Raw genomic sequence first — 14241 nt, forward strand, 5'->3', positions numbered from 1 at the left:
AGAAAACTAGCAGGGCTATCCTGTTGCAGTCACCCATATGAACAGTAAAGTGCTGGTTGACCTATGTTAAACCCAGCAAAAGCACCACACTCCCTCCAACCTCACGTAACCCAGCCTTGAAACTGAATTTTCAATAAAAATGTTAAGAATTGTTTCTAAGGCAATCTGTTCCCAATTTCTTCACACAGACATGAGGACTTTCCAGTAACTGTGCTGTATGTGGCAGACCTTTTGGGGATATCTAAAAAAAGCAGATCAAAGTTTTGCCATTTACTTCAACATTGCTTGTGTTGGCTGAAACCACTTTCACACAAACCCCATGACTACTTCTGTATTCTTAACATTGAAATTCCATCTGTGCTATTACTGAATCACAGTTTTCACAAAATATTTCCATTACAAAAAAGCAAAAACCACAAGGAAAGGTAACATAGGATTCACAAAGCACCTGCAATGGGTTGAAGTTCATAACCACTCCCCGCTGGTAGAAACACACGCTAATTATGGCTTTTCTTATAACAAAGGCATCATAAAAAGAATAATTCAGGCTGTAGTTTATAACCAGCTGAAAACACAATTCAAAGTAAAAGTCTCTGTCTATGCCATCCATTGCCTTTCCCACACTTGTGAGTGAAGCTTGCACCTAAACTGCTTTTATTTTTCAAGTTATGTGTGATTGCAGTTACTGTTCCTTATTTTGTTTCGAGGCTTACTTGAGTTCAACCCTCTGACCTGCAAACATGCTTATGAATGATTTATAGGTATGTTGTGCATTGGTAATGAAGAGTAAATATTGTTTGGATCAACCAGAGTAAGGAGAAAACAGCACACAGGCTCCTAATCTCTCCCTGTTGTTTGGCAATATATTCATTTTTTCTCTTGTTCTTTATGGTGGTTTAGCTTAAACAAGGTCCATTAATCAATACTTTCATTGTTGATTTCTTTTGAAATATAAATAAATTGCATTCATTATCGATTACCCTTTCACAGATGGTACAACTTGCTTAATGAATACCACAATTTCCGTAACATCAACAAAAACAAAAAAAGCCCAGGAAAATCAGGATATTTCCTCTATTTTGAACCAGTCTTATTCTCATCTGGCCTAGCCCCATGTTTCTAACCAAAATAAAATAACTTATGTATCAATTTTGGAAGTAACAAGGCATACCTCCCTTTTACAATCTATTCCAAAGCAACTCAAATTAGGGAAGTATCAAGGAAAAAAGACTTAGAAAAAGACTGTCATTTACCATACCCAAACTCAAGAGGGGGTTCATAATGTATGCATAAACATCATTAAATATACAAGGTCCTGTGTATTTCAAGAAGCATGATGTTCTTTTACACACCAACATTTTGAATGCTTCAGCATACCTACATGCAAAATTTACTCTTATTGAGATGCTTACATTCTCATTTCCATTCCTAAAAAGGTGAAAAATGACAAAATGCATGAAACAACACATTACGTGAAACATGATCTACATGTGCAGGGAATTATGGATTCAGGCAATTGTACTTTAGACCCTCCACAAGTCACACAATGCAGACACACAAATCTTGAGAGATCTCCTAGCTTTGTAGGACTAGGAACAGCATGTACCGTTGCTCTGATAGGCACGTGAGTTTGCAGTGGTGTTATTCATTTTACATGTTCCTCTCACTGTTCAACTACTTCTCTGTGTCTCGTAGTTAATGTGGGAATTTCTGGTTTGAATCAGTCCTTCTCCATAGGCTCACCTTCACTTGGCTGATGTGATGGGCAGTTGCTCTCACCACTTTAACTGTGTAAGTAGACCTATGTCTTTTTTATTTTATTTTGTTTTTATTCTATTTTATGTACTTTATACTTTCTTTGTTCCTTTTGCTTTTATTTATGTAAAGCACACTGGGTTGCCTCTGTGTATGAAGTGTGCTATATAAATACATTTTGATTGATTGATTGATTGATTGATTTGACTTATAGCAGAAAGGCGTAGACCTATAAGGCTGGTCTCCACTAGCCCTGCACTAACAAGCCTCACAGCTCTGTCCATGTCCTGCTGTTCTGCTGAAGACCACTTGGGTCTCAAACTACAGTTCTGAAGGGCTTCAGTGTCTGCAGGGGTTTGTACTTTCCTTTCACTCAAGTAGCCAATTTAGGCCTTAAAAATGTGGATGGACTCTTTAGCCAGTCAAAGACTTCAGCATTTTAATTTGTTAACTTTAATTAAACAGCCTTTAATTTGTACAGAAAATTACAATCAGTGCAATTTCTTGATTTTCGACTTAACTGCTAAATAGGAGAATTTCCCGAGAGCCTTTCTCTTTGGTTACGTTCAGGCTGCAGCTAAAAGTTTCCTATTTCAAATTTTTCCTTAGTACGTGACAGTTGTTTTTAGAACAGTTTTTTTCTCCCCAGAGAATCCTTCATGAGTTATCCTTCATCATAGTCCTGTATAATTTTACAGCCTGCTGGAGTGAGGACTGATGAACATGTGGCACCAGTGTTTTAAGAAGAGCAAAAAACCCAATGAACTGTTTTCCAGTTACTTATCTGCCACATTGTGCAATAGATCTGCCACCATGATTCCCTGAAATAGTCAATCATGTGCTTTTAATAATGTTGATTATGCCACTGGATGCTACCTTGCTTTCCTTGAGGGGAAAGAAAACTTAAAGGATGTTATGTTATGTTAAGGTGCAGTAATTGTGTAAAATGCCTAGGCTTATTTAGCAGTACAGGATTTAATGTCCTGCTCTGCGGCTTAACAGAGCACTGTTTTTAATTATGAAATGGAAGTACTGGTGGTTTACTGACACATACAGTTTCCCAAGATAAACATTCCCTCTGTTTTCCAGTCCAAGGTTAAACGCATTTATCAGGGTCAGTTTTCTGGAAGGTTCCCTTCACACATTCCTTTTCATTTTGTCTGTGTGTATGTGTGTGGTTGTGAAATGAAAGAATTAGCACTAAGAGACTCATTGAAAAAAATCATTATCATTATAATTTTTTAAAATATAGCTGCAAGCACACATCATGAAAATAGACAGAGAAGACATTACAGAATACAGGCAAGATAGACAGACAGTAAAGGTTCCGTGAGGATTTAACAGACAGTTGGTATGTTTTGGCTAATTTTGTGTTAGACCATGTCCTTTCAACATGTTTATGAATCAAGGACAGCAACTTCGCCGTGGGACAGTACTTAGTGTGCCAATTGAATTTCCTGGTGTGGATATATGTGTGTGTGTGTGTGTTTCACAAAATTTTGAAAGCTTATATGAACAAAATAATGCAGGTGAACAGATTGCATTGCATCATTTAAAACTTTTTTTTTCTTTCACCATATTTAATTAAAAAAAAAAAAAAAACGCTGAAAAGACATCCCCAAGAACATCTGGAGTGTGGCATGTAATGATCACCATCCTGCACATGTTCCCTATTAAGAAAAATGATGCTTTTGGCACCTTTTTGTACAACACACTCCTAATCCACTCAAAATCAAAAGCTCCTATACTTTATGGTCTTTTGTAATGCTAGATTTATATAGTGCCATATATTTAATACCGATGAAGACATAGGCTAACAACAAAGGAATAATGAGCGGGTTTCATTTGCACTCAGGTAAGTGGTCATGATATCAGCTCCCTTTCTTTTTGTTATGTGGTGGTTCTAATCTTTTGACAACCTCATGTTAGGGACAGTGGAAAATATTTTTTTCTTGGAAGGGTTTCCAATAGAATTGTGCTTCGGTACGTGTTTGCCAAACTACTTTGAACGGAACATCTGGTAGCCCTCTTTTCTTTCAAAATAAATTTAGCTCAAATTCAGAAACAAATGTGAGCCAACCTACTAAATCATACAACAAAGAAAGAAAGCCAATGGACGGCACCTGTTCAAATAATTTAATTGAGTACAATTACTGATTATTTTCTCAGTTATTTTTTTTCTATTCATGTAACATAGCCTTCTTTTCTTTCAAATGTAACAGTCTTAGTCTTAAACCACTCTTCTTTGCTGACCCAGTGATGGTTCATTAAAGCAAGCATTTCTTTAATTTAAGAAATTAAGTCATAGCAAAATATGCGATAAAATAACTAAATAAATCCATGTAACCATTTCCCTGATATGTGATGTTTAAGACAAGATGAAACTGGAAGCAGTCACAGGAATCCCATGTAGTCTTCAGCCTACAGATCCCAAGATTCATTGCTTTCCAGGCTATGTCAGGTGATCACAGCCACATCAGTCCATGCATCTGCTGTATGTACTCCTCTGTCCTTGTCCGTTCTGCTCTCCGTCCCTCTCTGACCCCTCTGTGCCAGCTCAGTATGTCCTTGGCAATGCGCATGCTTGATGCCTGCCCCCCAGCAAGGTTCACTGCATGTGGCCCGATCTGATTCCATGGCAAAATAAGAAACCATCATCAGCAATGCACAGTAAGTACTGGTTCCAATTTACTCCTCCACTTTAGTATGATGTTACATTAATTCAGGAAAGTGTTTCATTTAGGAGTGTCATCCAGGCATGTACAATAGGTATGGTGGCAGGAAATGTTTTCAGAAATCTTTTCCAATTTGTAAGCATATAAAATATCTCAGGTTATTCTCATTTACTCTTTTCTCAAATGAAGGACACCAAAAACCACACACACACACACACACACACACACACACACACACACACACACACAAATCCAAACAACATTAACAGCACACTTCCAAAAATGTTACCCTAAATTCACCAACATACCATTAAGTAAGCAAGCCACATAAAACCTAGGTTTATAGCAGCACAGCTTATTCCACATGCTGAAGCAGCACCTTATAAAGGTGAACCCCTTCAACAGGAAACCAGTCTAACACAGACCCCTTACCCCCTAACACACAAACACAGGGCCGTACCTGAAGAGCAGAATATTGTCCCATCAGGTAAAGGGGGCAGCCAGGAGCCCACTGCAGGCTATCTGATAAACATGGCCAACCATCCAGGACCTGACACCAGGGAAGCAGCAGTGCTTATAAACAAGCCCAAGGAAGTATATGGTGAAAACATTTAATGTTAATAATAAAATAATATACTTTATTTGGAAATAAATTTTACAATGCTAAAAGTGCTTCAACAAACCAGCACATGAAAAGAAACAGAAGAAAAGCTCTTATAACAAATATAATCCTTTCAAAACGATCTTCAATAAAAAAAGGAGAAAATGTCTGATCCCTTTCTAGAGAGAATGAGTAAGTCCTATTTGGGTTTAGGCATAGGTTTTTCAGATTGTTTGGAAAAATGTTTTAAAGAAGTAAATATTTTTTTTCAGAGCAAATGATGACAGGAAATAGCTTGTAGGATGGGGTTTCTCAGGATAAAGCGGAGCAAGGCAAGGTCACCTGAATAGGGAATTCTTTGATGACATCAGCAAGCAGGGGATCTTGTTTGACATCTAGTTTGCAGCCAGTGGCTAACCAGATCCTGTCCCCAGTCCAATGTTCCCCAGAGCTCAGAGATATACTCCAGGCCTGGTTCCTGTAGCACCACTTGGCTTCTGAGACCTTTGAGCAGGAAACTGAATTGTAACAGCAATACTACTACTACTAGTACTGCTACTATACTACTAATACAACTACTAGTACTGCTACTATACTACTACTAATACAACTACTAGTACTGCTACACTACTACTACATCTACTACTATTACTACTGCTACTATACTACTACTAATACAACTACTAGTACTGCTACTATACTACTACTACTACCACCACTGCTACTACTACTACTATTACTACTGCTACTATACTACGTATGACAGATCACAGGGCCTTTTAAAAATGAGAAAATGACTCAGGCTGGAATAGTCCTGTAACATCAAATTAAGAGTGAAACAGGTTTACGCTCAGAAACTGAGAGTCTCTGTGGTGGGTGGCTAGTAATCCAAAATTTGTCCAAAAAATGTCAACACTCTCAATGCATACCAACATTTATACTACATTTAAAAAAGAGTCAAAGAAAATCAACTGCTATTGAGATTTGAATTTAGGCATTTGGTTTGAATGAGGTTTGGTAATGTTTGCATTTCCACAGCTGGAAGCCACACCCATGGTATGCCTCAACATCTGGACGCTGTGTTTCTGGCTTTATGTCAGATTTCAGCACTTTGTTTATCTGGCTGCACATGCCATGTGACATCATCTGCAGTCAAGGCACATTAGGCAGACGTGAGCGCCAGAATGTGTGTGTGCGTGTGTGTGTGCGCGTGCGTCCGTGTGTGTGTGTGCGTGCGTGTGTGCACAGACACCTCTAGACGTCTCCAGAGCACCTGGCAGTACGGTTTCACAGCCAGTTGGCCATTCTGGATGTAGGGCAGCAGCTGTGCGTAGGCCTCGGGCGTGACCGCCCCGCCCTTCCTGGCCTGCCGGATCATGGCCAACCGCCGCGTCAGGCTCCTCTCGTTGTAGAACTGCCGCAGGTAAGCCCGCCCGTCCATCTGGATCCCGTGCTCCACGTGCGAGTAGCGCCCGACCAAACTCTCCACGTCTCCCACGTCAAACTGCTTCAGCTGGATGGTACAGCAGTAATACAGCAGGGATGAGACGGTTGTGACATCACCTTTCTGGCTCCACCCCCTCATTGAATATATTGTAGTGAACCAATAGAGCAACAACACTGGAGGCCAATCACAGAGCACATTTGTAGCAATAGGATAATACCCACAAAGAGCCAGGAATCATAGCCAGAAAGCATCCACCAATTACCATTGACATTCTTCCAATGATTGTTACATATGTGCTCTGTGATTGGTGGAGCTCATCTATTTCCTACCAGTAAAATGACTGTGACTGCATTTGTTACTTATCCCTAGTTTATTATCCTGGGGTTGAGCTAAGGTTCCTGACCAGCTTGGAGTACGTTTCATTCATATGTGCTTAAATAATGCTGGAATGGAATGTGCTGTGTTTCAGCCAAACCATTTTTGTCACATAGAGCATGCTGTTTGCCCCTTATTTCCCTATGTCCAGCAAATCATATCTGCCCTCATTTAATTGCTATGACACACACTGACGAACAAAGCAGGTGAATGAAAAGCCAAACCACACTACACAACCTGCCAAATTTGGGTAACTATATGTGATTACTGTTCACCACAAATCTAATTGTTTTGATCAATAACCCCACAACCACACCCCCCCCCCACCCTTTGTAGGTATGTGTACTGGAAACAGGATGTCCATAATCTATTTCTGTCCCTTCTCCACTCATGAATCACGAGTTCTTGCTAACAGTGCCTTAAGTTTTCCTGACAAGACAACCTCTTTTACCATTTCCTGAATAGACCATCTTTAAAAAAATAAAAACAGCTTACACTCCTGTGGGACTGCTAATCTGTCTACCATAGATTGAGCAGACAGTATTTTCCTTAAAATTCAACAGTGAGTTGAATGCAGTTCCTAAATAGTTACACAGACATCCCTTATTGCAAAAATAAGTAATACGAGTAAGAGTGATGAAAACTTGTTTAGAAATAAATAAATGATTGTTATACATTAATCAAATGAATCGAAGATGCACAGGGAGCATCAGTTGGAGCAGAATGTAGTCACTTCCTGACTTCAACATGAGGATTCCTCCACAGGGCACACGCACCTGTAAATGTTTGCGCATGATCCAGGTCACATGACTGGCTCCCCGTTGCAGAGCGATGGAGATGATGTGAGCGCTGGTCAGGCCTCCTCCAATCACCAGCATCCTCTCCCCAGTGTGGCAAACAAGAGGTGAGGCTGGGAACACAAACATAAGATCTGTGTGTGCCTCATTAATTCCTTACTGTTTTTACATTACATTACATTACATTACATTACTGTTTCTTACACCTTCTAGGGAGGTTGAGGAGAGCTCTATTGGCGCCTGGTATTGTTTTAGTACATACAGCAAACATGGCCTTTAATATGTTGATATAAGATGTTTTTCATTTTTTTGGGATGTATACAGATGTGTTTAACCCACCTGGGGAGTTTGGCCTGCTTTCCTGTTCTTGAGTTCCTGCTTCCTGTTGAAGGGTTCCTGCTTCCTGCAGCAGGGTTCCTGCTTCCTGTTGCCATGAGTGAGCCTGCTGATGCATAAGCTGCACGGTGTGCTGTAGGCGGTCCTCTGGGTAGCTCTCAGTGATGGCAGACACCCAGGCAGGGATGTTGGCCATCTGAGCCCGGGTGGGGCCTGTCGCCATGACTACCCTCCTGGCTTCAATAATGTTCCCGTCTTGCAGCAGCACCCTGAAGGACAGCGCCTCCTTGTGTTCACCAGGCTCCTCCAGCGCAGCTGACTGGCCTGACATGACAGGAATAATCCTATCCACTGTGCCTCTTATCAGGACACTGTCCAGCCCATACCTGCGAACCTGGTCACAACAGAACCAGAGCCCCGCAAAATCATCTTCTGCATATTAACTGAGTTACAGCATTCTGAAACAAAACAACACACTGCCAATGGACAGCAAGATGTTTTTCTCTTTTTTGAGCTTTTAAAAAATAATTTTGCTTGTTAATTTGTAATTTGTTGTGAGACATGGATGACTACCTCCCACCGGCAGTATGTGATGTACAATACAGTACAGGTTCGTCTGGAGTAACTATAGTAAGAGCCACAGTCCATCTTCTTTAATGCAAATAGCTTTCCAAGACAATGCAAGGTAACGACTTCAGGAGTCCAATCAAGGACATCATAAAAAAGCAAACCAACCAAATCACAGAACTGCATTTCAGAAATAAGTAATTAGCTCAGAGATTAGTGTTGTTAAGATAAGGGAACATAGACAAACAAAAATTCACAACACAACACAATTGTCTTGAATAGCTGGCAAATTGGCTTTTGTGAATCACATTCAAAAACGCATGCCTTCTTTTTCAGTGCTTTCTGAAAATTTTTCTTAGGAATGCATAATGTATAATATAAAATTCCACAGCCCGGCTCTGTCCAGAAGGAGGCCTTCCAGGCCACGGAGGTTAGTGGAGGTGAGGAATGACCCAGTTCTGCGGTGCAGAGACTTCCACGCTCTGGTAGTCCACGGGTTAGTCAGAGATCAGGCCACTCTCCTGGTCTGGGCACTCTGTGCCAGCTGGCTTCAGGCTGGTTAAATACGTTAGCTGAAACAATTCAACCCTTTAGATGGCAAAATTTAGTTTTTTAAATTTTCAAATTGTTTACCAATATTCTTTCACAAATAGTTCTGTTGCTAATTTTCATTGATCTGCACGGGCCTTTTCCAATTTGACATTCACCCAAAGAGTCTAAAATGTTTCAGGTACGTGTTTGACCCAGGCCTGTTGGGTGGACCTGGTCCTGGAAGAAGTCCACGCTGAGCCGGGTGGCCGGCAGGCTGAAGTACAGGTTCTTCCGCGTCCCGGCGCTGGCGCTCAGGCGTCGCTTGTCCCTCTTGGCCAGGCGGTTGTCGTTGAAGTAGGCGTTCTCGTCCAGGATGTGCACGTGCTCCGGAAGGCAGTGCAGCTCGCCGGTGCGACCGTGTTTCACCACGAAATCCTGCAGGGCTTTCTGGGGACAGAACACAGAATACATACACACAAAAAAACATTCATTTCCAACACAGCATTGTTTCAAGTGATCTTCACGTGATATAGCTGAATGCCTCACTGTAGATTCCACAGGGTTAAAAACACACTGACTTGGTAAACCCATTTCATTTAAATTCTGTCAATGCTGAAAACATTGCACTATAGCAAGTGTACAATTTAGCAATCGAAGAGCAATGAGTTCTCAGTTCTCGGAAATCGCAGATGTGTTAAGAGATAGGTAGAAGGTACAGAAGCATTTCTGGGAAAAGCCTCAAGACTGACTCATTTATATTCTGGCTTATTTTCCTTTGGATGGCACACAGCACAGGATCTCGTTCACAGTTCTGAAGCGTTATTATGTACAAGTGCACCACCTAGACAGTACCCAGTTGTATAACAGGAGCATAACACCAATCCATCTATTTTAATAGTAATATTTTAATATCAGTTTCTCAGAGAGTGTGGGTGAGTGGGTCTTAGTGCGTTATTATTATAATTTTTTTTGTAGGGTGCATACACACTTCCTGTCACTGCATTACCTTGTTTAGGGGGTCAGTGTGCACCAGGGTGTGTGAGCGAAGGTGTGGGATGTTGAGTGCGGAGAACTGGCTCCCCCACAGTGCGGCCCACTCTCCATAGGAGTCCACCACCCTGAAGTGCAGAGGAGGGGTGGGGGCGGGACCAGGAGCTGCTTCCTCCATTGACTCCTCTGCTATGGGGTCATGTGACAAATCCAATTTACGCTCCTGGCACAGATACTGTTTGTACAGGAAAGTGCTTGATCTAGCTAATATGCACTCTTTCACACATGGTTTAATGATAAAATTGTTAAATGGCAAACTGATTGTACTCAAGCCATCAATACTTTTCAGTTCCATCATACTGGTTATTTATGACACAAATATGAGACACAAATAGTTTATTCTTATCTATCTATCTATCTATCTATCTAGCTATCTGTTATAATAATAATAATAATAATAATAATTATTATTATTTTAGAGGATTGCAAGCTTGAGTGAAGTCTGTGTTCGCATGATTATTGTCCGTCAGACAAGCTCTAGTTATGGAATATAATTCATGAATATATTGGGATAGAAGACTTCTTTTTCAAACTGAATGCGCATATTGTGAAATCTGGCGTGGTTGTGAGCCGTCTGCAGTGCAGTGCGCAGTGTGCTATGAATGCAGTAAACTGGAGCGATGAACAACAGTGACACACCAGTGGCGGGTCTCCTCTTGCCCCTGGACCAGCCACTCCTGGTCTTGGGCTGACTCAGCTGGATGCCATCCAGGATGTCTGTGCTGGGCTGTGGGTAGCGCACATCAGGATGGGCCAGCAGGGTGGCCAGAGTCAGGGCATGAGGGCCTCCACCAACAATCAGAATATCCAACATCGCTGCCAGGACAAGTGCCTGTACACAATAAGACCAGCAGAGGGCATCAGAGAACACAGTACAAAAAAAAAGGCTGTGCACATGTAACCAGCAGGGGTCTAAATAAAAATCCATACCCAGGGGAACCAGCTGATGGAGCAAAGGAAAGCAAGATAAAAGAAAGAAGAAATCAAAGAAAACATAACTCTTCAATGGCCTTTGCTTTTTAAGCCAATTCATTAAACTCACTTCGGCTCTGTGCCATTTTACAGTGGCTTAGAGTTACTTTTCAAAAAGCTTCAGTTATGTTCAGAATTGAGCACTTTTTATCTTACTCTATGGTTGTAACTTTCCAAATTTTAAAATATAGCTGAATAATTTAATATCACAGCACATATAGTGTGATATATGTAAATTATGACACTGATACTTTCATTTCACCTCTCTAAGACTGAGAATGGCACAACAACTATAACTGATAAAGCACTCAATCTGCATACATTGCTACAACAGGTTCCAAGGAGCAGGAATTCAAAGTACAAGGATTCACTGTAACGTAAGACACACAGAAAAGCACTGTACCTGGATTCCAGGTGAAACACGACGGGAGACAGGCCTGAGAGAACAAAAGAGGAGTCAGCTGAGGGAGAAGTAAAGAGCAGAGGTATACTCAGGCTGAAGCTCATGGAAGGCCAAACTGCATGCAGACCGGGACGGATTGAAGACGCTCATGCAGCCTGCCCGAAACTCGATCTGTCCTGCTCATGTCTATAGATATAGCCCGCTCTAATTGGCTGCACAGAGAGAGAAGACAGCAGGCTTAAAATAGGCCCATCACAGTGCAGCCAGGCCCAAATTTAGCCTCTCACACAGAAAGAAAACAATCACTAACATGACCGGTTAAAGTTGAGTTTTACTTGTTCTAATTGCTAGTAACCTTGGTGGCTGCCAAACCCTTTTGTTCATTTTGCCAACAAATGACATCGTATTTTTAAAAATCCTCTGATTGACTGAGACACATACTGCACACAACAGGCCTGCATTTACCATTCTGAGAGCATGCTGCCTGTGAATACTGACCTACTGGAAGAAAACAGCAGAGCTGATTGTTGATGGACATGATGCTCATGTAATTCCTCAGTTTTGAATATGACAGTAAGACACAAAGCCTTTTTATGAAAGTGAATCAGAAAAATACTAACGGTTGAGCCGAAGGGGTAGTGTAGAGTTTTGGGAACAGACTGATCTTCGTAAGAATGGGATAGTGAAAACAGCAGGAGGACATCACTCTGGAGCGAGTTTCCAAAAAAACTAATAAAATTTGAGGAAAAGTGTTCAATGCTATGCAGTTGAAATTTAATTTAATCTTCTAACTTGCTTTGTGTATAAAAAAGGTGTGAGGGTATGACTAATATTTAAATTAGCCAACTAGAAACATTTCATAGATCTGGTAAAAAATAAAATTCCTTTTTTTTTTTTTTTTTGTCAGAATACAAAATTGTTTGCAACCATTCTGTGATCTTTCTCCTGAAATCTGTCAGGGTACCTGGTGTTTATATTTTTAAAATGATTTTTCACAATGTATACTTTTAGCAATAAGTCGGTTGTTAAAGTCACTCAATCATTCATGAAAACAGCAACCAAAGTATTTACAAGTTATCATTTGAAGATAACTTGCTTTATCTTTGTATTATAGAATTACTGACTTTCTTTTATCTTTATCTGTCTATGTTCAGGGTTTTAGCAGGCTATTCATTTTTGCAATCTTTATAAACTACTATTTTCAAGTAGTTAAACTTGATCTCTAGATCTCTAGGTAAGAGTTAAAGGAATAGGTTCCCAGTTTTTTCCACACAGTGTTTTTTTCTTCCTTTTTTATTTTCACAAGTAAAGGTCCATTATGACAACCAGACTGCAAATAATTTATTGATTGAATGCTATCATATGTGTTGCCTGCTCTAAATATCTAGTGAGTGACTGGAATTCCACTGAAGTTGTCTCAGCAGAATAAAAAAATATTTTGTTAGAAATTAAAGAGAAAAACTGTAATCATGAAAAAACAAATAAAAATGAGAAGAGAAACCTGTTTTAGAACAATGGAAGCCAGTTCACAACTGCTTTCTTAAAATTGAAACAAACTGCAAAACCTGCTCACTCACTAGAGGTGGTTTTCATTATTTATTTCAAACCATACCAGTCCATGTATTGCTGTTTGTGTCTTTGTTTCCCTTATTGTGTAACTAACTGCTTCAATTCTGGTTTTCTAGCAGTGTACCTATTATAGTTTGGCTAAAATATATTTGAATAATTCTCAACAGAAAAATAATTTGCTTATGAGCTAGCATCAGTCTGTGTCTGATCTACTAAGGTCTGGAAATTTTTCAAGAAAGTTGAAAGTCAGGTGTCCCCACTGTACTGGCTTTCTCATTCTTTCATAGTGTCCTCACAATTCTTCTGTCTTTAAAACATGGATATCCTATGCTTGTACAGTAAGTAAATTTGTATATTTTTACATTCACATTATGGAACCACCTCGGGTAAAGCCACCAATTGACAAAACCTGCCTCCCAAACCCAGCCAAAAAATAGAGCAAAATCAAAATGGATCCTTGACAGAATTTGGCTTTTGAAGGTCAGTGTGGCATTCGATCTGGCATTGAAGCGGATTGGTCTCAGCTGTGCTGGCTTGTGGAGAGAGCTCACGCACCTGGGTTGCGTTAACTAATTAGCCCAGGTGCTTAAAGGTGTGCTGCTCTCCACAGTTTGAGGCCAAGCCCAGGAGCTCGCACGAGGAAGTGTTTCTGATTTTCCTTTGTTCAAGTTTCAGTTTTATTCGAGCACTACAAGACCAAGAAAGAAACTGGTCAACTGAAAAGTTGGTCAGCTACGAGCAACGTGCTGAACTGCGGTCGCTCTGTTTTGCTTTCTTTGCTCTTTGTTATTTTAGTTCGTTTTTTTAGTTTATTATTTTTGCCCAAAACCCATGAGGGGAAGGGTGATGGTGTCTTTATTTCATTTTGTGTGGGTGCGCTTTTTCTACCTCCATATGGCAACTAACTGTGTTTCCCAGAACTTCCGCATCTCCCTCCCAGGGGCGTCATGATGGTGACAGTCAGGTTACTTAATCCAGAAGATTCCACCATGACGCAGGAGTGTACCTGCAATCAAATAAGGACATAGGCAAGGCTTAATGAGAACTTTTGTCTTAAATCAGCAGAAACCATGTCAGGTTCCTAACTCAGTCAGAGCTGAAACAAGCTCAATGAAGACTATGACAGCCAAAATGAAGAAATAAAAAAGGCTTATGCGTGCAGT

The 14241-nt window shown here is 40.5% G+C and overlaps 1 protein-coding gene and 1 long non-coding RNA gene across 3 annotated transcripts; one reads left to right on the forward strand and one right to left on the reverse strand.

Annotated features, from left to right (window-relative positions):
- Positions 1 to 4220: 4220 nt before the first annotated feature.
- Positions 4221 to 11678, reverse strand: zgc:113276 (uncharacterized protein LOC553748 homolog). Its single transcript, XM_064309952.1, has 10 exons — positions 11510 to 11678; positions 10774 to 10966; positions 10091 to 10263; positions 9316 to 9531; positions 7990 to 8380; positions 7630 to 7763; positions 6305 to 6544; positions 5374 to 5535; positions 4891 to 4980; positions 4221 to 4382 (listed from the first exon to the last, which is right to left on the reverse strand). The coding sequence occupies exons 2-10, from the start codon at positions 10946 to 10948 to the stop codon at positions 4221 to 4223; spliced, it is 1743 nt and encodes a 580-aa protein (XP_064166022.1). The 5' UTR covers positions 10949 to 10966; positions 11510 to 11678.
- On the forward strand, positions 6337 to 8616 carry LOC135240470 (uncharacterized). Of its 2 annotated transcripts, none has more exons than XR_010325702.1 (3): positions 6337 to 6454; positions 7619 to 7757; positions 8042 to 8616. It is a non-coding gene; the product is annotated as an uncharacterized LOC135240470 (long non-coding RNA). The 2 variants fall into 2 exon arrangements; XR_010325703.1 differs by having other exon boundaries at positions 8063 to 8616.
- Positions 11679 to 14241: the final 2563 nt, after the last annotated feature.

Source organism: Anguilla rostrata, chromosome 15 (assembly GCF_018555375.3).
Source record: "Anguilla rostrata isolate EN2019 chromosome 15, ASM1855537v3, whole genome shotgun sequence".
Classification (NCBI taxonomy): domain Eukaryota; kingdom Metazoa; phylum Chordata; class Actinopteri; order Anguilliformes; family Anguillidae; genus Anguilla; species Anguilla rostrata.

Coding starts and splice junctions, on each gene's coding strand:
- zgc:113276 (XM_064309952.1), bottom strand. CDS start 10,948: ATGTTGGATATTCTGATTGTTGGTGGAGGCCCTCATGCCCTGACTCTG. Junction 8,381..9,315: donor TGGACTTCTTCCAGGACCAG/GTCCACCCAACA, acceptor TGTTGTGACCAG/GTTCGCAGGTATGGGCTGGA. Junction 4,383..4,890: donor GACAATATTCTGCTCTTCAG/GTACGGCCCTGT, acceptor CCATGGAATCAG/ATCGGGCCACATGCAGTGAA.